General features: G+C 38.0%; 3 protein-coding genes across 7 annotated transcripts; 2 read left to right on the plus strand and 1 right to left on the minus strand.

Moving 5' to 3' along the window:
- The first annotated feature begins 13757 nt into the window (after positions 1 to 13757).
- Positions 13758 to 18155, plus strand: LOC307137159 (uncharacterized protein). 2 transcript variants are annotated; one of them, XM_079834658.1, is made up of 2 exons: positions 13758 to 13830; positions 14181 to 18155. In XM_079834658.1, exon 2 carries the CDS (start codon positions 14337 to 14339, stop codon positions 14877 to 14879), a length of 543 nt encoding a protein of 180 aa, XP_079690784.1. In that variant the 5' UTR covers positions 13758 to 13830; positions 14181 to 14336; the 3' UTR covers positions 14880 to 18155. The 2 variants fall into 2 exon arrangements, with proteins under 2 accessions (XP_079690784.1, XP_079690783.1); XM_079834657.1 differs by having other exon boundaries at positions 14187 to 18155.
- Positions 18156 to 18520: 365 nt separating this feature from the next.
- htr1ab (5-hydroxytryptamine (serotonin) receptor 1A b) lies at positions 18521 to 19762 on the minus strand (the record flags this gene model as incomplete). Its single annotated transcript, XM_079834659.1, has 1 exon — positions 18521 to 19762. The coding sequence occupies one exon, from the start codon at positions 19760 to 19762 to the stop codon at positions 18521 to 18523; it is 1242 nt and encodes a 413-aa protein (XP_079690785.1).
- A 798-nt stretch (positions 19763 to 20560) lies between these two features.
- rnf180b (ring finger protein 180b) lies at positions 20561 to 25616 on the plus strand. 4 transcript variants are annotated; one of them, XM_079834013.1, is made up of 7 exons: positions 20561 to 20698; positions 21131 to 21229; positions 21977 to 22069; positions 22171 to 22800; positions 24086 to 24299; positions 24390 to 24515; positions 24610 to 25533. In XM_079834013.1, the coding sequence occupies exons 1-7, from the start codon at positions 20681 to 20683 to the stop codon at positions 24801 to 24803; spliced, it is 1374 nt and encodes a 457-aa protein (XP_079690139.1). In that variant the 5' UTR covers positions 20561 to 20680; the 3' UTR covers positions 24804 to 25533. The 4 variants fall into 4 exon arrangements, with proteins under 4 accessions (XP_079690139.1, XP_079690138.1, XP_079690140.1 ...); XM_079834012.1 differs by having other exon boundaries at positions 20575 to 20713; XM_079834014.1 differs by having other exon boundaries at positions 20578 to 20717; positions 24610 to 25616.
- Positions 25617 to 25911: the final 295 nt, after the last annotated feature.

The following is a 25911-nucleotide window of genomic DNA, read 5'->3' on the forward strand; positions in this document are numbered from 1 at the left end:
GTGAACTAACTCCGACTATCTCTTTTTCCATCTCCAAACCTATTCTTTTCACAGCTGATCGGAGGATATTGCGTGCCCTTTAATGCAATTAGATGATTTTTGTAAAATCACATCTGTTTTTGCTTTTCAAGCTCCGAGAGGTTTCAGTTTAATATGTTGCATTTATTGACAAAAAAATAATTGATCATAAATAATATGGATGATAATAAATATAATAATATTGGGCTTGTTTTTGGAAGCTGCGGTTGCTTATTTGTCTCGCGAGTCACTGTTTACGTTCCCTTGCGCGCACGGCACAACAACATCTGTCTGAGAGTAGAGCAGCATGTCAGCCTCCGATGTAGCCTATATCTTATAATATTCATTCTTTCCTAATGTACACGTGACTGTATGCTCTGTGACATTTTGCCTGATTGCTAATAAGTGCCTCTTGAGACACCTATATTTTATATAATAATTAATATCACTCTAGGCCCTTTATCCATTTTGTTTTGCATTTTTCGTTCTTTTTTGTTCTTTTTATGATGTTGTCAAAAGTGTTTACCTTCTCATATTTGTGATAACTCCCAATATTTATATATATTTTTTTAATGTCAGCCTCTGATGACGATTTAGTACCTAAAAAGGAGCTACTCGGTTACAAGAGGTCAGACCTCTTTACAACTGACACAGCATTGACAACTTAAAGATGTTATTGATGTTTGCAGCACAATATTTTACCAGTGTTCTGTCGATTTGTCCTACCTTGTCAGATTTAGCTACCTCCCATTAAAACAGTAGGTAGCACAATTCAACAGCAAAAAATGCTACCTATCAGATTGTGCTACCAGCATCATATTCATGTGATTTGAGACTTTATTAAAGGGTTAGTTCACCCAAACATGAAAATAATCTCATTATTACTCACCCTCATTACGATTTCAAAACACTGCTTCATGAAGCTTCGGAGCGTTATGAATCAGTGTGTTGAATCATGATTTGGATCGCGTGTCAAACCGTCAAACTGCTGAAATCAAGTGACTTTGATGCTCTGAACCGCTGATTCATAAAGCTCCGAAGCTTCATGAAGCAGTGTTTTGAAATCGGCCATCACTATATAAGTTGTTATTTTGTTTTTTTGGTGCACCAAAAATATTATCGTTGCTTTATAATATTAATATTGAACCACTGTACTCACATGAACTGATTTAAATATGTTTTTGGTACATTAATGGATCTTGAGAGAGTAAATGTCATTGCTGGCTATGCAGGCCTCACTGAACCATCGGATTTCAACAAAAATATCTTAATTCGTGTTCTGAAGATGAACAGAGATCTTACAGGTCTGGAACGGAATGAGGGTGAGTAATAAATGACATTATTTTCATTTTTGGGTGAACTAACCCTTTAATATACATACCTACCCCTACCCTAAACCTAGCCTTAAAACTATGTAAATAGTTTAATAAATATTAAATATTGATGTGCGCATGCACAGTAAGCCCTGGTAGGAAAATCTGATGGCTAGGATAAAATGTCATGACACCGGAAGGGTAAAATTGACGGTTGTTTTCGTCAGTTAACTTACGGCGCGGGGTAGATCCAGCATTCTGCCCGCTTTGAATCGGACACAGAGATAAAGTAGTCCGTAAGATTACATTTATTTGAATGCATGAATCATAGCAATTATTTGAACTAATTAGGCCAGAGAGAGAGAGATATTCGTACCTGCGTGACTGCATCTGTTCAGCGTGCGTATATTAGCCTACTTAAAAATAGCAATGTAACCCCATCGTTGCTGAGAAATATAATGTAGCGATCCAGTAGCATAGCTATTTCATTGCTAAAAGTCGCGGGCAGCGTTGATAATAAGTTTCTGTGCTCCTGAATGCGCAGCGCGATCTCTGCTTTCTGTATGTGAGTGACGTAGACCTGTGTGTGCGCGCGCGGCAATGAAAACAGCGCATTGAACTACATATACCGTATCAGAATCCAATATTCAGACAGACCATGGCATAAATTACTTTATTTATTGTTAAAATAAAATGTTAAAGAGTCATGTTATACTTTTATTTAAGATTTCCAGTGAAAACACTACCAACTTGTACCAAGACAAAAATTTGTGTTTATTTTATTTTTTTACTTTGCTTACATTTGACTAATGCTGTGTGACTGTGTCACTATTATTGCACTATAATGGTGCTGCCACCTTATGATAGTAGATTTACATTTCGAATTAAGTATTCTGTCATCAATGACAGTAGCTGATGGAAAATGCCCTTCATTTTGTTTGCGCTAATAAATGCTGTTGCCTGCCAGCTGCAATCACCAATAAAACTTTGTTCCATATATTTTTATATCATTATTGCAAATATTCTTCAAATATCGTGATATAATTTTGAGGCTATATCGCCCACCCCTAGTTGCCACCTGTGCAATAAGTCCAGTCTTGAAATTTCCTCACTACTAAATATTCTACGGTCAACTGTTAGTGGTATTATAACAAAGTAGAAGCAATTGGGAACAACAGCAACTAAAATCACAGAGCCGGGTCAGCGCATACTGAGGCGCACAGTGCGCAGTTGTCAAGTTTCTGCAGAGTAAATAGCTACAGACCTCCAAACTTCGTGTGGCCTTCAGATTAGCTCAAGAACACTGCATAGAGAGCTTCATGGAATGGGTTTCCATGGCCGAGCAGCTGCATCCAAGGCTTACATCACCAAGTCCAATGCAAAGCGTTGGATGCAGTGGTGTAAAGTACGCCACTACTGGACTCTGGAGACGTGTTCTCTAGAGTGACGAATCAAGCTTCTCTGTCTGGCAATCCGATGGACGAGTCTGGGTTTGGCGGTTGCCAGGAGAACGGTACTTGCCTGACTGCATTGTGCTAAGTATAAAGTTTGTTGGAGGGGGGATTATGTTTTGGGGTTGTTTTTCAAGGGTTGAGCTTGGCCCCTTAGTTCCAGCAGTACCGTCGCAAGGGCTGTCCCAAGTGTGCGACCGCACAGGGCCTCGCGCAAAAGTAAAGACGACAGCTGACTTGACAATAGCTAAAGGTCATGTTTTTGTCCTTCAAAATACTATAATATTTTTAAAAAAACATAGCTAAAAGTGAGTATCGTGATGCTTTATTATTCTGCTTGTTAAAAATGTATTATGCAGTAACTTGCAATAGCCTATTTCTCTGTGCGCGTGACGATGATTAATGCGCATACATGTCAATTAGCGCGGCATCGCACGTCAAGTTCATAGAGCTTTATTCCCAGTCCATTCAAATTTCAGATTTTGGCCGTCTCTGACATGGGTCAAACCATATATTACCTACAAAGTTCAAGTAAATATGCTAGAAAAGCGCGCTCATTCAAGGATGTGCATTTATTGCATGGACAGAGAAAGCGCGGACGCCTGCATTTCATTTGACGGTATGCACAAAAGGTTTTTTATTTAACAAAATTAAAGTTAAATAAGCATAACATAACTATTACTCACCTGTCGGAGCATCAGTGAGAGCAATGGCACCGCGGAACGAGTAAAGCCTATTCTATCTCTAGATGCTTTAAACGTTTTTAAATCTGAAAACTGCAAAAAGCAACGAAATTGTCAGACATCCATTTTGTTCATGTTCACAGAGGAAATACTGAAAAACAGCGCTGGTCCTCTCAATACTGTCTGTTTATAATTTTACCGACTGAGAAATCGCTTCTGATGATTCAGTGAGAGGGCAGTCCAAAGTAATTCAAGTGCATTCAGGGCGTTTTGCAAACGCGTTTGACCCATTCATAATTTAGAAAATATTTTTAGCGTCAAAATGTGCGCACTGCCCAGTTCAGTTACACAGTTTAACTTCTTGAACCTGCTGTTAAACTGAATATACGATTTTTCGCCCCTAAATATCCACTTAAACAACACAATGGCAACAGAGTAGACCCCGGGCCTCGCACATCACGTTTGCACAGGGCCTCGCACCCCCCTTGCGACGGGCCTGAGTTCCAGTGAAAGGAACTCTTAATGCTTCAGCATACCAAGACATTTTGGACAATTTCACGCTCCCAACTTTGTGGAAACAGTTTGGGGATGGCCCCTCCCTGTTCGAACATGACTGCGCACCAGTGCACAAAGCAAAGTCCATTAAGACATGGATGAGTGGTGTGGAGGAACTTGACTGGCATGCACTGGCCTTCTCGTCCAACATCAGTGTCTGACCTCACAAATGCGCTTCTAGAAGAATGGTCAAAAATTCCCATAAACACACCCCTAAACCTTGTGGAAAGCCTTCCCAGAAGAGTTGAAGCTGTTTTAGCTGCAAAGGGTGGGCCAACTCCATATTAAACCCTACAGATTAAAAATGGGTTGTCATTAAAGTTCATGTGTTGTTTTACCATTGAAAACTAGCCTTTGGGCTAATTTGGGTACATTTACATTCATGAATGTTGATTAATGTACACTGTCCCTTTTTAAATAAAAAAATAAATAAATGTGCATGTAAAGGCAGGCATCCCAAAACCTTAGAGTAATATTGTGTATATATTATGACTGACCATTTTTGTTCAAAATATAATTGTAATTAATAGAAATAATAAATCAGGAAAATGCTAAATAGAAACATTTTCAGTGGTGGTTTCAGATTTTTGGTCTTCACTGTACATGTGATTGATGATTATAGTATTGTAATATACTCAGCATCTAGGTTGTAATTGCAAGAATACATTTCAAGCATACATTTTGATGTCATTTTACGACTAGTTTGTAGGTCAGAAATCGCTTCTCTGCTCAATTCTAAATGCCAAAAGTTGAGAACGGCTCTCTTTTCCCCTCTCTCTTTCACACACATACACTCCTTCTATTTGACTTACAAAGGACATAATGATAGTGAGCAAGTCCTTTTGTCACTGATGAGATAAATATTTATGAGCGGGCGTGGAGGCGATTGAACCAGCTTTCTTTGGACCGAGGGGCTTCATTAAACGCCAGGGCAAATCACTGAGGTCATGCGACTGAGTGAGATCCACGTCTGCAGTTCACGGCGTGGGCTCTCTGAAGTGTCCATCAGTGGGCTGCTATGTAGACATGTAAAAAAAAATCTCCACATGCTGGTATCTTCATATCAAAGAGAGCTGATTACCACCAAATATTTCAAATTGCACTTCCCTCTTTCCCTCTTCAGCATCAAGAGTCCCTTCAATCCCATCGCGGCCTCTTTTCTCTTATTCTTCACTGACAAGTCTGTGTACGGGGGCCTCAAGAACGAACGATGAATTGCATGAAATGAAGAACACATCTGTTGGTTCATTGCAGTGTTGGTAAAATGACATTTGGTGGACTGTAAAAAATGAGTAAATAATGCTGAAAAAGATTTACTTGATTGTAGTAATTTGTTGTTGTTATTTACTGTTCCAAAGTTCTAACACCTACAACTTTCAGGAACACAAGTTTGTTTTGTTTTTGTTTTTTTTTGGTCAAATTTAGTCTTGTGATGTCAGGATAGGATTGTTCTTTAACTAGGATTGTTCTAAAATAATCAGTTTAGTTGATTGTTACCTGTGTTGGATTGAGGTATGTAGCATGTTATATTGGTGCATTATAATGTTTTTGTTTTAAGGCCAAAGACTTTAGATATGTAAAAAAGGTGCACTCATATTAATATAAATGGGAGAAAGTGCAATATGGACGGATAAGTCCCGCCTTATATATAAAATAGCCAATCACATCACTGCAGCTGCCATTAGAAGCTCTGGTTGCTGTGTAAACAGTGTTCTGAGACTGCCGCTTATGACTGCACTTGCGTATTGACTGGTCCAGCCTGAAAAATGCAGGGTTTTTTGTCAAGATTTGAGCATTTTAAACAATGTATGAGACAGTTGTTGTCAAATATGAAAACTAATCATACAAGCTTGGTGAACAGCTTTGGAGAACTTGATGTTTCCCCATTCAAAGATAGGAGCTGTTGCATGACAATGTATAACCCGAGAGGCGTTTCAAAGATGGCTGCCGAGTGAAGTGACTTGCCTGAAAGAGAATTTGTAAGTGCTCATATGATGAGTATTTATGTGATCATGTCATTTTAAAAGCACAAAATGTAAGATTTTTGGATTAAAATATCCAAAAACCACTAGAACAATGTTATATGTTTTGTTGACTTGTGCACGTACACTATCCCAAATGTTTTCAATAATGTTTAAACCCGAAGAAAGCCATTTTAAACAGTGTAACGGCCCGTGTCATTTCGTCGCCTGTCATTGACGTCATATCTGCCTTGACCTCAGTTCCCGGTTTTACTAAGACACTTCAATACATCATGTGTTTTAAGGTGAGTAACTGTTTGGATACCTTTATTTATACCACCATAATATCATTTAAAATGAACTGCATGCCATTTAGCAACACAAGTCATATCAAACAAATTGTTGCCTTTTTAAAGTTTTACAAACACCGCCTTTTGTTTACAGTGTGTGCTGACTTGAGCAGTATCTCTGCAAAGTTTTCCAGTCTCTTCCCTCAGTTGTGAGTGAGTCACTCACCGTATTACTAAATATTGTGAAGATTCTTCATGTGGTTTGAGTTGGTGGGAAAAGGCAGATATTCTTTCAAACAGCCTGTGCCGACGGGTTAGCCTGTGTCTAGAGGTGATAGCTGGATGACCTTGTCCTGTCCATCTCTGTGTGATAAGATGATCTGACAGATAACTCCCGTGAGCCCCTGCACATATGCTGCTTCATAGCACTCCAGCCCTGACAACAGAATGTTGTTCTGAATATATCCATCTTCTCCTTGGGATGCCATCTTGCTCAGTTGAACTATTAAAAATGCATGAGGAGAGTTGTTTGTATGTGTATGAAGTGACATCTCAATACTGCAAACACCACTGTTGTGCTGATCATAACTTTTTAATTATTAAAACACACATACATACACACACACACACACTTGCAGTGATTGTAATGGATTCATGATGTCCAACAACTCTCTGATAAAATAAAACTTTGTGATTGGTGTAGTTTTTTTTTTTTTTTGCTGACACTTTCAGTCAACACTTTTTTAAAAGTTCCCATAGCTCAGAAATTAAAAGTTCACTAATTACATTTGTAAACCTACACTACCGTTAATGATCAAAGTGTAATGTTCCTCATAGGCTTTGTGGTTGACTGGTTACAACTTTCTTCAAATTAGTGTGTGATCAGAGACCTGATGTGCGTCAATCAGAATGAAGAGCCTACCAGCCATCAGCTCAAGCACCAATCATGACCTGCCATTCACAACATCCCTAAATCTTCAATGCTCAGGCAAAACATGCTTCACTATAAGGTACAGTGGGGTCCAAAGGTCCGATACTATTAGTGAAACGCTTAAATTCCAATCAAATTTTTAGTAGGGCCTATGACATTTAACTTTCAAAATAAAGGTTCCATTTTTGGTTCTTAAAGGGTTGGTTCGGGCAAAAATGAAAATTATGTCATTAATTACTCACCCTCATGTGGTTCCAAACCCGAAACACCTTCGTTCATCTTCAGAACACAAATAAAGGTATTTTTGATTAAATCCGAGAGGTTTCTGAACCACCCATAGGCAGTAACGTAAAGCTGCACGATGTAACTTTTCCGTCCAAAAGAGGTTGCCTATTCAAAACAAAGGTGTAGTTTGATGACGCCACGTTTGAGCGCAGAATCTTGGGACATGTGGTCTCCACCTCACTGTAGTGTTACTGTAGTATGAGCAAGAAGCAGGAGCGATTGTTAATAAGAAGAGCGCAATACAAGTCTCGCGAGCAAGTCTCTTGCCTTTATTATGGCATAGTCGCCATTTCCGCTTTTTCCGGTCATGAGTATGAGGTAACGCAGCTCTGTTTGTCATATTAGATACATCTGAGTGTGTTGAAAATGATGTTATGACGTTACTCTGTGCTTTCGCTCGGCGGCTGCTATGACACTTGTTGCACACTGCAGTGAGAGTAAAGCGTTTCTGCAAAATCAAACCGGAAACCGAGGGTAACGCAGAGATGACGCAATTGTCAGGCGACTCCCTCACACGTCCCGGTTCCTTGGTTAAAATAGCAATTTTCTCACGATTTACAAATAATTGGAAACATTTGGGATATTGTAAGTACTCAACTGAACAAAATATATAACACTGGCCTAGAGGTTTTTGGATATTTTACTGAAAAATGTTACAGTGTTCCTTTAACCTTAATGTTATGAAGCGACAAGAATACTTTTTGTGCACAAACAAACAAAAATAACAACTTTATTCAAACATTTCTGTGTCATTCTCCTACGCAGTTTACGTTGTAAATACAGTGCTGTGCTTCCGTTTCCGTAAATACAGTGTTGCGCTTGCTGGTTTCTACCTAAAGAACCTTTTTTTATTCTTATAAAAAAAAAGTGATAATTTAAAATCCAGCTGAAAAAGCTTTGTGGGGGTTTAATCAGATATAATCTCTTCAGAACACTGGTAGTGTCATCTTTGGCAACAATAAACAGTACGTGTTGCGATGTCCAATTCGCACAAAATTACTCTTGTTCCAGGTTCTATTTATGTCAGTCGAAAACATTCACAAAAAAGTTTGTGATGTGTTAGTTTCATTCAACCTCACTTGGTCAATGACAATGAGTGAATTGATTTTACAGTTATGTCCGTTTCAAAATGAACGTTAATTGTTACTGTGATGTATACTAGAACTGCATCCGTCTATTAACTGACTGATTGTTTATATGACAACATGTTAATGTGCAGAGTTTTGTGATGTATAAAGTTAATACTTGATAATAAGGTTTCAACATTAGTTAACTAATTTAATTAACATGAACTAAGAATGAACAATACTTCCACAGCATTTATTAATCTAAATTCATGTTAATTTCAACAATTATTAATACATTATTCAAATCAAAATTTGTATTTGTTAACATTAGCACTGTTAACTAATATGAACAAAGAATGAATGACTGTATTTTTTTAATACTGTAACAAGTGTCCTGCTTATTGTTATTTCATGTTAGTTAATAGTAATATATGAACTAATGTTAACAAATGAGACCTTATTGTAAAGTGTTACTAAAGTAATAATAGTATTGTATAATAAATGTATATCAGCAGCATCACTTGACACGAAAGTATGAAATGTTCACATGGTCATTGAGACAAATTTGCTTATTAATGACCTAGAAATAGTTCTAAATAATCAATATTTTTTTTAATTAATTTTATATCAAAATGTTTACAAATTCTAAAATGTTGTTTATTTAGGTTTTTTTTCTCCACTTACAAGCTGTGAAACACAAGTGACCATTCAATTTTCCTCTTTTCGTTCATCCTTTATTTATTTGAAAGATTGGATTCGGTGTCAAGAGCTGCCTAGCATCCTCTCCACAGCCATTTAGAGAAACAACTCAATCTTGTTTCACTTTCATAACAGGAAAATCAATTATTCTTCTGGGCAACAGCTAAATGGTTTCACACAAGGACCTGTTTTTGTCACCTAAATACCTTTTGCAGCTAAATGGAATTTGATGTGAAGAGACAAGAAGAGATTGAGTACACTGTCATAGATATATTGAAATAAAACAGATTTGTCTGTGGAAGGAAAGCCAGTTCTGCTTCAGGATTAAAAATATCTCCAAATGTGACTTTATTTCTCCCAATTGCACGTTTTTCGAATCTGCTAAGACATGTCGGTGTGATACTGATATGCGCTTCCTGATTCCTGCAGCACCTAACTCTGGTAACCCGCTGTGGCCTCTGAGAGCTTTTTTCCCCTCTCCATTATTGTTGGGTTCATACTGACCCACCTGTCCACTGGGGAACACACATGAGTGATTGTAAGCTGGCTTTAATCTGTCTCACAGTGCTGTGCCTGGGGAGGGCTGCAGGTGGCTGAGACCAGCGGAGCCAATGCCAACAGCACAGTGCTTCCTAATACACAAAGCCTTAAGAGCAGCACCACTCCAGCACTGACAGATCCTCAATTGAACTGTGTGTTTTTCAAAAGCTGCAGATTTCAGAAAGAATTGCATAAGAGTCCTTTGAATTAATTTAGATTTACTCAAATCAATATCTGTACAAAAACAAAAATGTATTTTCATCAGAGATGTCTCTCTCAAGACTTTTCATCTGCACATGAAAAGAAAAGCGGACGAGGAATAATTAAAACATTATTGATTAATCTATCTTTTTGAATAGGAATTTTTCATTAATGATTTCTTGTATTATAATTTTGCCTGCGAGTTGAAAGGAAAGGCTTAGAGAAAGAAGTCTCTTATGCTCACATGCATTTATTAAATCAAAAATACAGTAATATTGTGAAATATTATTACAATTTAAAATAACTGTTTTAACTTATTTTAAAATGTAATTAATTCCTGACAGCTGAATTTTCAGCATCATTACTTCAGTGTCACATGATCCTTCAGAAATCATACTAATATGATGATTTGTTGCTTAAGAAACATTTCTCATTATTATCAAGCTGATAACTCGCCTTCAATGTCATTCCAAACCCATAAGACTAACTAACCTTTTAATATTGTTTGGAAGCCATGATACATTCTCTGATCAATAGAAAGTTCAAAACAACATTTATTTGAAATATATATTTTTGCAACCGTGTAGATGTCTTTACTGTCACTTTTGAGCAATTTAATGTGTCATTGCTGAATAAAAGTCATTTCTTTAAAAAAAACATTTTGATGGTTGTATGTACTTTATATATGTACAATGAAATGTATGTTTCTGTATGAACTTTATATATGTTTTGTGTAAATGTTGTTTATGTGCAAAATGTGTGTAAAAATGAGTGTAAAATATCATATACATTTTAAAGGGGCCATTAGCTGCATTTTATTATTAGCCTATTATTATTATTATTATTATTATTTTATAATGTTCTGTGAGTTACACTTAAAACGTTCTCAAGATTTTTACATAAAAAAAAACATCATTATTTATAAGTAATAGATTTTCCATCCAGTTTTTGACCCTCTCTTTGAAACATTCAGTTTTGATAGGCGTCCGCATTCAAGAGTTGGAAGTAAACGATAAACAGTTTTGCATATTAAAATAATTTTTTACATCCCCGCCATTACACGTGTGGAATTGTTTTGAAAACTCAAAATATCAACATAGCTGAAACATTTGCCAACAATTTAAACATTTATGCATGTTACATGTGCTTTATAAGTCTTGGTTGTGGCAAAAAAAGTATAAATGATATCATGTAACGGAATTATGAATGAATGTACCATCGTTTGTCATTCTTATGCTATTCGTTGTTCATCTTTTTCGATAAAGTTAAAAAAACGCATTCATCAAGCCCTGTGTTTGCTCTCTCCTGTTTCCTGTACTTCTCTCTCTAATTTACCACTGTGGCGTGCGAACCGGTGGGCGTGGTTCAAGAGGCAATGATGTAGATGTAGGCGACTCAAAATGATTAATAAATGCACACACAATTATCCATGAACTTACTAAATGTTGCAGACATGTTTTACTATCCACAAACAAATGCCTTTTAACTTGTGTGTGCCAAATACAGAATTACATGAATGTGCAGCGATTTGTACAAATAGAGACATAGTTGTGAATATAAAACTTCGATTTTTTTATGAATGTAGGTCAGAATTTGTGCGTGCAACGAGTAAGATGTGCATTTATGGATCCGGTGACGCACATTCATTCATTGACTCGTTTGTGAGTCGATCCTTTTTGATTCATTTGGATTTTGAGACTTTCATTTTGCCGGTTTGGCCTTGCGCAATCCACACACACAGCTGTCTAAGAAAACATTCTGCCACTAGATGGCAGTATTCTGCCAAAACAGAGACCGGCACCGTGAGCGTTATTCTGCCTATATAAGACACTTCATGTGTCCTGGTATAAAGACAAGGGAAAATGCTTAAAGGGTTAGTTCACCCAAAAATGAAAAGTCATTAATTACTCACCCTCATGTCGTTCGACACCCGTAAGACCTCCGTTCATCTTCGGAACATAAATGAAGATATTTTTGTTGAAAGCTGATGGCTAGGAAAGGCTTCAGATAGGCCTCCATTGGCATTCAGTACATTTACACTCACAAGACCCATAAAAGGCACTTAAAACGTCGTTACAAAGTCCATCTCACCACAGTGGCTCTACAATAATTTTACGATGCGACGACAATAGTTTTTGTGCGCAAAAAAAAATCAAAATAACGACTTTATTCAACCTCTTCTTGTCTTCCGTGTGTGCCTCCACGACGCATGCGCGAGAATATGACGTAGCGCCGGCGTTCGGGAATCCATGGAATGCACACTTTAGTCCCATTTGAGCATTACGCCGAGACCTAAAGCACGATCAATGTAGAATCCAACAGCTTAGACGCGGCATGTCTTCCTCTGCTTGTAAACAAATCGCTTCTGGGTCATGTATCCGAACGCCGGATCTGCGTAATATTCTCACGCATGCTTCGTGGAGGCACACACGGAAGACAAGAACAAGTTGGATAAAGGGGTTTTTTGATTTTTTTTGCGCACAAAAACTATTGTCGTCGCATCGGAAAATTATTGTAGAGCCACTGTGGTGAGATGGACTTTGTAACGACGTTTTAGTGCCTTTTATGGGTCTTGTGAGTGTAAATGTACTGAATGCCAATGGAGGCCTATCTGAAGCCTTTCTCAGCCATCAGCTTTCAACAAAAATATCTTCATTTGTGTTCCGAAGATGAACGGAGGTCTTACGGGTGTCAAACGACATGAGGGTGAGTAATTAATGACAGAATTTTCATTTTTGGGTGAACTAACCCTTTAACAGGCTAACGTTAAAAAAGATATTAAAGACTAGGCTACTTTGTATATGCAAGCAGATTAAATCAGGTTATGAACACAGCATTGTTCATCACAACATTTTTCTCCCACAGAAAACCATTATAAAATGCTTAATATGCAATATAGCGCATGTTAATATAGCGCATGAAAAGTATACTTGAGTTGAAGTCACACAAACTAAATGTGTTTTACATGTTTATGTGACTCAGTTTTGTTAAAGGGGCTATATGCGTTTTTCTGAAATTTAAACTCGCGACTGACACCTGTGGCCAAAAAACAGAACTGCTCTTATTTTCTGCTCGCTCTCGCAGCGGTGGTGACGTCACATCCGCAGACAGCGCGGGAAAAAAACGACCCGCCAGAAAATAGGAAAAATAAGATACAGGCTTATACACTCTCAGAAAAAAAGGTACAGGGCTGTCACTGGGGCGGTACCCTAAGGTACAAAAGTGAAAAGGTACATCTTTGTACCTTACTCACCCCTGAAAGGTACATTTTAGTACCTCAAAAGGTACATATCAGTACTTTAAGAGTGCATATTAGTACCTTAAAGGTACATATTAATACCTTAAAGGTACATATTAGTACCTTTTTTGTTATGTACCTTAGGGTACCGCCCCAGTGACAGCAATGTACCTTTTTTTCTGACAGTGTAGGTGCACCCACTGTGAGCGGACAAGGTGTCAGTATGCTCATCAGGAGATGTTTGAGTCATAAATGGTAAAATAAAAAGGCTATTGTTACGTTTATTTTGGGGGAAAAGTTGCATATAGCCCCTTTAAGAGTGGCTCAGGCAAGGGCAAGGTTTTTTCTTTTTGTTGGATAAGTCTGTTCTTTCCTCTCACATGAGAATTCCTCTGCGATACAAACCAACATCCTTTGCCTGTTTCCTGTAACCATAGAGATAATGAATTCAGCCAATCCCCAGTCAGGACAGCGTGGAATGTTTTCCTTAACTCTCTTTGAATTTCCTTCCAAGTCAAATGCTCTCTCTAGCTTTTTCAGAGCACAACTCTCAGTCATTATACTTTTCAGGAATACTTCTATGGAATGCTGTAAAAAAGTAAGTTTTTAATCCCTTTACATTTTCATTTCTGAACAGATATTTCATGTCCATAGTTATATAAGTTATGCAAACCTCAGAAGTCTGAATTATTACACTGTGTTGCAAAGTCTGTAGTTATAACAATGCAACAGCTCAACTGCCACAAAAATGGCTTCAATATTGGCTCAGCCTCAGCGGCTCTCTGGTGTGCAAGGCTCACTGTAGCCTTTGATTAAATGCTATATTAGACCTGAGATCTCCACAGGATGGCCAGCTCACTAGACTGATCTCAGCAGGTTAAGCACTTACATATTTCAGTCAGTCAGTCACACAAAGGTTCATTCTGTTCCATTGCTGTTTTAATTGAGCACCAGGAGTCGCCGTCAGGCCCTGATCCAATTCCTGGGATTGCAAACACCGTTGTCCAAAACAGATGTTCAGCGGCGGTCGACTGCATTCCCCACTGCCCAGAAACTTCTCACAGGTGTGGTTGAGACACGTACACGTCTGGAGTGACGGGAGCTATGCCCACTGAAAGTACCAACAGAAACCTGATTGATTTGGCTGATGTCCCTCTCAGGAAGCCATCTTCTGTGAATCAATCAGCCGTGGGCTGTGGGATCTCGGCTCTGCCCCGTGTTTGCTGGGACTTTGAGCTCGGTTTGGCTGTGCTGTGGATGGTCTTGGCTGGGCTTTTGATCTTGGCATTACTGTATCGGGTGCTCCTGCTGCGCCACAGGCTCCGCGTCGCTCAGGCCGGGAATGCTCTGGAATACTTTGGTTTCTACCACATGGCTCAGTATGATCTAAAAGAGCCCAACCTGCCCGCAGTGACCCCTTCTCTTCCCTCCCCACCTCCACCTGTTCTCCTCCTCACCCCTCCACCTCCACCGCCGATGTTGTATGCGCCTCCCCCCGTCATCCACACCACCCCACCCAGCCCTCACCCATCATGTGGAGCCGGCTCGGATGCAGAGGTGTACTCGCGGATCGGAGTCCTGCGACCCTCGAGACCCTCCAGTGTGAGTCAGACGCAGGTGATCCTGTTTGAACACTCTGCTCTTTGACCATGCTTTCAAGTAAAAGCACAGCTGATTTCATTCCGTGTGCTTATTTTTTGGCGGTTTTGCAATATTTAAACTTTTCGGAAGATCAGACAATCACCACTTTCTAAGTACATTCCTGTTTGAATTTACATTGGACTATTTTTAAAAATGCATTTATATATTTTCTGTATAATTTTTTTGTATTAATGTTTTACTTCTCAAAGCTTTACAATGTTAGGAAAAGTATAAGGGGTTTGTTTCGAAACAAACAAATTTTTCCTGCCTTTGTAATTTCCTTTAAAGGGTGGGATTTCCTGAGGAGAGTTTCCATTGCTTTGTTCTTCTCTGTCTCTTCGGATTTCAGTGTTCCTTCTCTCTCACTAAGTAAATATCAAATAAATAATTATGTTTTATAAAAATAAAACTGTGATATTGTAAAATATTCTTACAATTTAAAAAAAGATGTTTTCTTTTGTCATATATTTTAAGATGTAGTTTATAAAATATATTTTTAATATATAAAAAGGATTTTCAGCATCATTACTCCAGTGTCACACGATCCTTCAGAAATCATACTAATATGCTGATTTGCTGCTCAAGAAATATTTCTTATTATTAATATTTATTTGGAAAACGTTTTTTTTTTCAAAAGGCTTTGATTAATAGAAAGTTCAAAAGTTCATTTATTTAAAATAGAAATGTTTTGTAACATTATACATGTCTTTAATGTCACTTTTGATCAGTTTAATGCAGCCTTCCTTACTGAATAAAATATTTAAATATTTATGTAAAAAATCGTACTTACCCAAAATGTTGATAATGTATATATACATATGCATTTTATTTTTACATTTTATATTAGGCCTACATAATTAATTATATAGCCTACAGTGTAAAACTGCGTGGACTGAGTGAATTGCTTATGAGTTGCAGTTGTGTATATTACAGCACACTGCATCTGTGCCTTTGTTTCTGTCTGGAATGCATAGGTCACTCATGTACAAACATTCTAAGGCCACAAAGTATTTCTGAATAATTGATGACTCTCTACCATGTCCCTTTCTGAGAATGTATAATTTAGCATTGAGAAATAGCTGCAGGAGGAATATGATAATTGTGGAGCAAAAGATCATGACCTTTTTATGAACTGAAAACTTGCCATGGATTTTATATGAATATAATTGGCCTAAATCACATTTTCCATAACATTTGATGTACTCAAATCAATTATTGTGACAAAAACATTGTATTCACAGCTACAAAAATGTGACTTGAATTATTCAGTCACAGTTAATGTATTGATGCTCAAAGCTCTTGCTGGTCCTGTCTAATTGCTATTGGTCAGCCTGCATGTGTATAAGATGAAAGAAAGCTGTCCTTTCTTATATAGCTTGGAATGATACTCTAATTTTCAATATCACTGCTGAAGCCTTTTTGCTTTTAAACTGCAGAGCATTCAAGATCAGAACATGTCTTTGACATGACATTTAATGTTTTACATCCCATTAAGCAAAATAAATGTGTCACTTGAAGAGTGAGCTTGGATGTTTGTCGAAATAGAGCAATGTATTTTTTAACACTGAGACATTTTTACGGATGATATCACATCGTCTGTCAGGTTAATGTTATTCTGGATTGTGACTTTGAATATTGAGGTAATTCTTATTTAGGAAACAAGCAAGAATCAGTTCCATCCTTGCAAATATTTTGTGTACGTGACTGCATATGTGTGAGTGTCTTTGATTTTACACCTGGATGTATGTGTGTCCTTTAAAACATGTATAAAAATGAAAATGTATTTGTAATCGTGAAAATATAGTGCATTATCAGAGCTGTGGCCATGTAGTTCATACGAATCCAAACACAACAACAACAACAACAAAAACAGGAGATGTGACTGCAGGAGATGTGACTTAGATTCTGTCATCCCACTTTCCCTCGCCTTAATTTCCTGTCTTCTCTCAACTGTCTCTTTCATTAAAAATGGCAAAAGGCCCAAAACTAAAATGACAAAGAACAATGAATGGCAATTTTGTGGAATACTGCCATGTCTTTTCCATGTGCCGTCTGTGCTGCTTTTGAATGAAGTGGTTTGGAAATATTACCTTTCATATGTCCTTTAACTGAAGTTGAACACTAGCACCTGCCTCCTCTGGGAAAGCTTTCATTGGCATACACTCAAACTACTTGTGAATCACAGAACTATTGTATTTTGTATTGGGTTTTTTTTATATTTGGTTTGTTTGACAATTGCTAATGTGCACAACACATTATTTTTTTTGTTTTGTTGTTGTCTTTTTTTGGAAAACAAAAACCTTTGTATCTTGCCCACTGTGAAGAACGGCCACTCGAGAATCAGCGTTCAGCTGGCTGGATTACATTGGACTTTCCAGAATCTCTTCTTTAGACTGCATCTGCCTCTGATTATTCTTGGTTGAAAGACCAAGAAATATTCAGAATTTATGGATCTCAAACGCTCATTGAACAAGACTTATTATGAAATTTCTTGGTGCCATAACCGAATAATACGTTTTCATTTATTTAATTAACACATACTCTTCCTGACAGTTCATTTGATTGCATACTGTCAATATTATACTACCAAATTATTAAGATACAAGCATGTGCTTAATCTTGAGCCCACCATATTCATTATATTTCAACTATATGGGTTCTGAGGACTGAAGCAAGGTAAAAACACAAATATCCAGTATTCACAGACTGCCAGTCAACATATTCATTGGATACACACTTAAATTTTGGTCTTTTCCTCACACAACAGGATTTGGATTATAACATTGCGGACAAATGGGTTGACAGACCCAGTATTGGCTTAAAATAGTTGATTTGTTATCCAACTTTTAAACTGGTTAGTAAGCTCTCGAGCTATTCTGCCAGAGCTCTATCTCAAAATAGACAATCACGGACCTCAACCATGTTTGTTGAGCGATCAGCCATGTTTCTCTGCAGGGTTCTGGAGGTTTCTCGTTGGTAATAAATAGCTGTGGATCCTCAGGTCGCTAAATCATGCCAGCTGTGGGTGTGCATGTGGGCTCTGTCTATTGTCCTAGGCCTTTGATCAGATAATTGCACCTCAGACCCAGAGTTTGAGACATCTGAGTGTCGCTATGGTGACCAGCACCCCTGTCTCTGCTCTGTTGAGTGGCTTTTAGTGATTCATGGCAGGGCTGATGTAGCAACTTTTGAGACTACTGCGATCCTAACAAACTATTATCCAGTAAACAAACTATTATCCAGTAGACTGGTAGTTTTAATGGAAAACAACTGATTTTAAGTATGAATTATTCAATTCAATTATTTTTAGCATTGCACAGCATCATCTATTATCGTGTGATCTCATTCACAAACACATTAGTAGTCTATTTATGAGTTTTGGTCTGCATACTATTATTTACACTCAAAAACAAGGACAAAAGCAGGTAGTACTTTTTTATTTTCACATCATGGACATGATCTGTGTTTGTCATGGACATGAAATAAACATTTTCAGTACACATTATGTAATCTGATATCATAATTATAGCATGTATGATATTTATACTCGTACTAAAAAGGAAGTTTGTTAAAATACACAATTTTCTGAGTAATCAATACTGGTTTAACGCGTGTTTCTGACAATAACAACTGAAAATGCAATGTGTTTATGGTCTGCAAAAATGGCATTTAATGATTTTTTTGAACGCGCTCTGAAAGTCTTTATTGAAGTATGCGTAAATTATGGGATTCAAAAGGGAGTTGGAATACCCGAGCCAATTAATAACGTCTATGAGCCACAAAGGCATATCACAAGATGGACAAAAAGGCATCACGAGCGCTTTGATGAAGAATGGCAGCCAACACAGAATGAAAGTGCCCATTATAATGCCCAAGGTCTTCACTGTCTTGCGCTCGCGCGCCAAGGCGAGCTTCCTCTTCGCCTCGGTGTTCTTCTCGTGTTTGTTCTCGAACAGAGGGACAGAGTTTGGCGTGTTGGGCAGAGGCAGGTTGTTTTTGGAGTTGCTGTGAACCTCGATGATCTCCAGAGACTCGCCGTCCTCAGCGTGCTTAATCGCGCCGTTTACGCACGCGGCGGGCTTGGGTTCGACTGCGCTTTTCCAGTTTTTGCCCAGCTCTCCGTTTGCGCGCTTAAAAAGCGCAGGTGACACATTCAGACATTTCACCCGCTTTTTCTCAGGTTTTCGAACGGTTTTGCGAATGCGGAATCTCGCCGCTTTGAATATGCGTCCATACAAGACCAACATGAGAATCAGAGGGATGTAAAATGCGCAAAAGGTGGAATAAATAGTGTACCACGGGTCGTGGCTGATCATGCACGCTTCAGGGTTGGCCATGTCTTCTGCTTTACTCTTGGGCTGTGATTTCAGGATCAGCATTGGTGGAATTGAAATCGAAAAGCCAACAAACCAGGTAACGGTGATTAAAAGAGCTGCGCGCTTTAATGTCCTCTTCTTCATGTAGTCTATAGGGTCGGTGATCGCCCAGTATCTATCCAAAGCTATAGCGCACAGGTGCAGAATGGAAGATGTGCAACATAAAATGTCCAAAGAAATAAAAATATCACAAGTTACCTGTCCAAGTGTCCACTTGTCTAAAACTTGATAAAGAGCCGCCATGGGCAACACAAGCACCGACACCATGAGGTCCGTCACAGCAAGTGATCCGATCAGGTAGTTTGCAACATTTTGCAGGGATCTTTCCAAAGCAATAGCCGCCACAACGCACGCGTTTCCAAATATGGAACATAGAATGAGCGCGCCGATCAGCAAAGACGTGGAGATCTGGTAACTTAGAGGAACCTTCACGGGTAAAGTCACATTGTCGATTTGGTGATCGAAACCACTGTCGTTCTGAAATAAAAAGGACGTGGTGTCGTTTTCTTCCATGTCGTGTAGAGCATACAATTCGCAGAAGCTTCAGTAAACAGCACTACTCCATTCAGAGGAGCTCATACACTTGAAGGCGATGCCAACCATCAACATTATTACTGACGACTTGTGACGACGCGGCTCCATTTATATCAGCTGTGGTCCAGACGTCAGTTACCTACGCAGGTGTGTCGGGTGGGCTCGAGTCTCGACACACAATTGCCTATGCACGCGCATTTTTACCGAATTTCATCCAGTGAGATCCGTCCATCTCATCATACCTGACAAAACAAACTACTGAAGCAACAGGTTATGCGTGGCTTTAACAAAACTTGTCAGAAAGACCCAATTTCCCTGAGATTTTAAAGGATTTGAACTTTTTCTTCAGAAATTAACTTTTTTCCGCAGTCAGCGACACCCGTCGAGCTGAAAATTGTATTGCTGCTGCCCCCTGCTGTAGCGCGCCTGCTGCTGAGAAAAACCAACGTTTTGGCCCAAACACTTCTCATTCCTCCACCCCACACGTATAGTGTAGGTCTCTATCCCCACGCCAGTGGTTCCATATAGAAACAGGTTGCTGTAATCACTAGAGATTTAGGCTACACATCAAATACACCACCCTGAAATAGTTTAAACCACTTTCGATCTCATTTTCCATGTTGTTAAACGTTTACTCTGAATTATTTGTGTATATGTGGTTTAGGTTGGGAGAGCTTGAATGGCTGAATAAATAAATGAATTACTTTATGAATGAGAAATAAATTAGTGATCGTGTACGTACAGTAACAGTATGTAGGTATTGTTCCGGTACGTTTTGTCCCTCTGCGGCTTCCGTAAAGAAGGCAGCTGTACCCTGAGTAGTACAGAGCCAGTCTGTTGTTTTTAGCCTTTTAGCCAAACAACTTGAAGTACTCTTCATAAATTCCGTCGAAGAAAATGGCTACCGCTTTCGTGGTACGGCATGTTTTTGTACGTACGTGAACCACATTTTTAAAGTACTTGAATAATAATGACAACAAAACACCGGCCAGTACAGCAGGAATTATCGCTGTTGATTCTTTATTGAGGAAACTACACTGTTTACATCTGCATACCAACGGGAGGTGAAATGTAGTGGCTGGTTAGATACTAAATACAGCAAATATTATTTTGTTGTACAAATGTTGGTGTTATATGTGGCAACGAGATTGTATTGGCCTAGTTTATGGTCAAGCTAAAGTTTTCTAATGTGCAGAAAGAGGCATAAAGCCATACACTGATGACAACCACGGATATTACATAACAACAATCAACTCTTTATGCATGCATTGTGTTGTATGCGGTACTCATCGACCCAAGGATTTGTATAGGGATAAAATATGGTTTTCTACTGCACATTTCAAACAGAATGAAGAACAGGATAAATCAGGGACGCTAGAAGATTCAACAAACCTTCGCTGCAGAAAGTGCCGGAGATGTCTAATAGACTCAACCAGTCTTCTTAAGGTGGGTGAATTATGATCTAAAACTCAGAAAATATGTTTTTAAAAGGAGGTAACAGCAATATCACAATTTTGGTGTGGTTAAAGATCTTCATTTGTGTAAAACAATAAAAAAAAATTATAATCATTGGTAAATTACAGTGTCAAGAAAAATTATATGAACCCCTTGCAGAATCTGTGAAAATGTAAATAATTTTAACAAAATAAGAGAGATCATACAAAATGCTGGTTATTTTATTTAGTACTTTTATGAATAAGATATTTTACATAAAAGATGTTTACATATAGTCCACAAGACGAAAAAATAGCTGGATTTATAAAAATTACCCTGTTCAAAAGTTTATAAACCATTGATTCTTTATACTACGAGTCGTTACCTGGATGATCCACAAACTGTCACTGCTGGAAAGGGTTCAAATATGCAAAAGATGCTGGAAAACATAAGATTTTGCAGGACCTGAAGGATTTTTCTGAAGAACATTTAACTGCTCAGGATTGAACAACCATCACAAAACAAAAAAAGTTGTGGATCATCTAGGTAACGACTCATAGTATTAAGAATCAAGGGTTCATAAACTTTTGAATGGGGTCATTTTTATAAATTCAGCTATGTTTTTGTCTTGTGGACTATATGTAAACATATTTTATGTAAAATATCTTATTCAGGACAGTACTAAATAAAAAATGACATGCATTTTGTATGATCTCTCTGTATATTCTTAAGTGACGTTGATATATATTGTCGTTACAGGTGGTACCATCAAGAGAGGCTGCAGCCACATGCAATGTGTGGCATTTGAATGTTGAATCTTTGCCAGATTGGATTTTGTCGAGTGTTGGTCAGGTACAGAGTTTGCATGTGTTTTTTAATGTATGCAATTTGGGCTATTGACAATCACCTTGAAAAGGAATGATCTTTTCTGATCAAATGTACCCTTTTCACAGGTCAATTGGACTGTCGGGAAATTAAACTGTCAGTATTGTGGAGCTCGCTTAGGAGGCTTTAATTTTGTAAATGGCTCCAAATGCACCTGTGGACATGATACAACTGTACATCTCAGTAAAAGTCGTGTTGATCAGGATCTAAAACCTCTAGTTCTTTTGACAAGACCAGGGAGGACTAGAGAACATACTGGACGGGGGAAGAATGAGGTGGAGTCTCTTCCTCAGACAATGAGCTCAGCTCCCTCTCCTTCCTCAACCCTGAACTTCTCCTGTCCTGTATCTCATGTAGTCTCTGCTGAAACTGAACTTGAGGTTGAGTCAAGTGAAGAACCACAGATTCTTGAGAGAGGCACAGCTGCTCCTTTACCTTCTCAATTGCCATTACAGCTGTATGATTATCGGGAGAGTTTAGAGGAACGGCATATGGGTTCTGCTTCCCAGAGCAGAAGTTTTCTGGACAGAGCAGTGGATCCAGAGGGCATTAGACTGATGGAGGAGCCATCCAGAAACATCTTACCCAACGCGGAGCCAAAGCTTTCCAAGAAAGAGAAAAACCGCCTGAAAAGCCTAAGAAGGAAGCAGAGGAAGAAGGAACGCTGGATTCAGAGACAGCAGGAGGCAAAAGATCTGGTGAGATGTTTTAAAGTCATGGCGAGTGCCAAAGTCTAGTTTTGTTCCTATTTGTGAATTTAACAACTGACTAGCAAAGCTGGGCAATATTCAGAGTTTTAGAATGGCTTTGTTAAATTAGTTTTAATTAATTTGGCTCTCCCACAGGATGTTGAATTGGAATTTATTAAATTGCATTTAAAGAAATTCAATACAAATTTATTTTGAAATTTTTGTTTTTGTTTTGAATAATTATGCTTATTTGTTCCCTGATATACATTTCTTCCAAACACAGACATAACCATTTTTTTAAAGTAATTTTTGGAATACAGAACAACACACGGTCTGTTTTTGGTAAACAGCATTTTATGGGTAATTATCTATAAATGTATTATTAAAAATGACACGGATGTTATACGTTTTGTTCTATTTTAAAGACCCATTTACACCAAGAACGATAAATGTAAAATAACTATAATAATTACATTAGCATCCACACCAATGCCCAATAATGTTCTGTTTATTATAAGCTTATGCTGCTGTTTTGTCGTCTGCTGTTTTAAATGCTCAAGATCTTTAAAGTCTTTCGATTGGCTGAAAAAAAAAAAATTCTGAAAGTGATTATGGTCATTATTGTCATATTGTCTCTATTGTCATTAAAACTTCATAGTTACAGTTGCATTTATGCTTATCCAAAATTGATTTACATTGCATTTAATGTATACATTTCATCAGTTCATGCATTCCTTGGGAATCGAACCCATGACCTTGGCATTGCTAGCACCATGATCTACTGTATGAGCAACAGTAACGTCATAGTTATGGTCCTTAGTGTGAGTGTCCTTTAATCTACTTAATTTATTTTCTTGTAACAATATGAATTACAATTATGTATCCTGTTTGCTTCCTCTGTTCTGAATGGTACCCCGCCTTAGTTTGTTCAATATATGAGGTGTCAGATAAGCAAGAAATGAATGTGGGCTATTGACCGAGGAGCTGTGTTGTACTGACAAGAGTTCTGGCAAAATGTCAATAATACATCCGTGGTTTAAGACAGTCATAAATCCACATAATAGGCTGCTGCAAAAATCCTGAGGATCTTATTAAGACATTCACAGCTGCACATGGCTCTTGCAGCAGGTGTCATTTTATTCTTTTTTTTTTTTCTTTTTTATGGTTTTGATAACCAGTAGGCCACATCTTTTACATAGAGAATAAATTGAATGTCTGTTTTTTTATTGTAAACATAATTCATCAGTTCTTGAGGGATGTTTTATTTGTGTTTTATGTTACTTCTACCTATCAGGCTATGAAGTGGGACCTAACCGGCAGTGATGACGAGGAGAGGGAGGGGTACACTTGTGCCGTGTGTTTAGACGTCTATTACAGCCCCTACAAGTGCCATCCTTGCAGTCATGTGTTCTGTGAGCCCTGTTTGAGAACTCTGGCCAAGAATCGGCCAAGCAATACCCCGTGTCCCCTCTGTAGGACCCTCATATCCCATGTGCTCTTTCAGGAGGGTGAGTGGAACAGATAAAGTCCAATCTGTTGGAGTTTCTCTCTCAGCACATCTCAACTTTATCACCTAATACATTTTTTGTTTGTTTCAGAGCTCAATCAAACTACAAAGACGTGCTTCCCAAAAGTATATCGGTCAAGACATGAGACCTTTCAGAAGACCAACTATTCGAAATGGCCCCTGCCCAACTGTCCAAAGCGTTTCCGCATCTTTTGGGGTTGGTCATATGTCATTTACATAAGCATGTCTTCAAGACCCAAGGATTTGAATTACAAATTGCCCACTTATTTCCTTTTTCTTTGTTATTTCAGGATTTCAGAGACACGGAGGCCCTGCCAGTCGCTGGCAGTTTCCCCACAGAGCATTTGGCCTGGATGCATTGGATCTGGGGGACATGTGGGGTTGGCCATTTGACATTGACTTTGTGATCATTTCTATTTACTCTCTGCACTGGGTGATGGCATTCATCATCTTCTGTGGCCTCTGCTACTTCCTCCTCATCTAATGAATGGAGGATTAGATCTCACTTTGCTGTTGCTGGACAAATGAATGTTGTTGACGGTGGACATCTCATCAAGTGCCTTATACTTTTATTTTAATGTAGCTTCAAATATGAAATATTATTGCGGTGTTTTTCTTCCTGTGTGTTTATTTGTGGATTAGGTCTTACAGGGTTTGTGCAATTCATAGATATCATGTTTAGCTGTTAGCCTAATATCATCTACCTACTTGACCTGTAAACAGTATTATAATGCATTAAAAAACAAAAACAAGCAATAATTCAGGGCATAATGCTTAGTCTGTTTGGGTTTGTACAGTTTAATAAATTGCCTTTATTTCTGTTGCTGTTAGTTAGAGCCATTTAGATGCTTGTCTAATGCTAGAACCTACGTTTCTTCCACTAAATGTGTTGTAGAATAGATTTAATGGCTTCTTTTAGATAGTAAATGGTTTGAGAACATTTGTTGTTGCGTCAATTTAATCTATGGGAATGAGATTTTAATTTAATTTGGCAATGGCCTTGACAGCCCAGTCCTGTATCTCAAAGCAAAGTTTGGCAGGGTTTCCGTGGGTCTCAAAAAGTCTTAATTTAACCTTTCACAATTTAAGGCCTTAAAAATGTTTTAAATTCAATATCATGGCATTAAATTATGACCCTATGATTTCTGTGATGTGATGCAAAAAAACATGGACAGAATTGCAGAATCCATTCATAAAAATGGAATTTACTGTATAATTCAGAATGTCATGGAATTTGTCAAATTTTGGGTGAATAAATCAAAAGTAGGTCAGTACACTTAAAGGGATAGTTCACCCTAAAATTAAAATTGTCATTATTTACCCACCCTAATGTCGTTCCAAACCCGTAAGACTTTTCATTCATCATATAAAGTGAAATTTGGGGGGAAAAGCGCTTGATTCGTATGGATTAGTGGTAGTTGCTTACACTGTCAATGGAGGGACAGAAATCTTTCCGATTTCATAAAAAATATCATCATTTGTGTTCTAAAGATGAATGAAAGTCAGTCCGTTTTATTTAAACTAATAAAGCAGAGTCCAGAAAAATGAAAACAGAATAAGAACAGAAAATGTTCTTCCTCAAGATTTCATAC

Source organism: Gobio gobio, assembly GCF_949357685.1.
Source record: "Gobio gobio genome assembly, chromosome: 14".
NCBI lineage: Eukaryota > Metazoa > Chordata > Actinopteri > Cypriniformes > Gobionidae > Gobio > Gobio gobio.

What these genes read in the sequence shown, in the direction of transcription:
- LOC307137159 (XM_079834658.1), top strand. Translation starts at nt 14,337, where the DNA reads ATGCCCACTGAAAGTACCAACAGAAACCTGATTGATTTGGCTGATGTC.
- rnf180b (XM_079834011.1), top strand. Translation starts at nt 21,047, where the DNA reads ATGCATTGTGTTGTATGCGGTACTCATCGACCCAAGGATTTGTATAGG. An exon ending in TTTTGTCGAGTGTTGGTCAG is followed by an intron (nt 22,070 to 22,170) that starts GTACAGAGTTTG and finishes CCCTTTTCACAG; the next exon opens with GTCAATTGGACTGTCGGGAA. An exon ending in AGCAGGAGGCAAAAGATCTG is followed by an intron (nt 22,801 to 24,085) that starts GTGAGATGTTTT and finishes TCTACCTATCAG; the next exon opens with GCTATGAAGTGGGACCTAAC.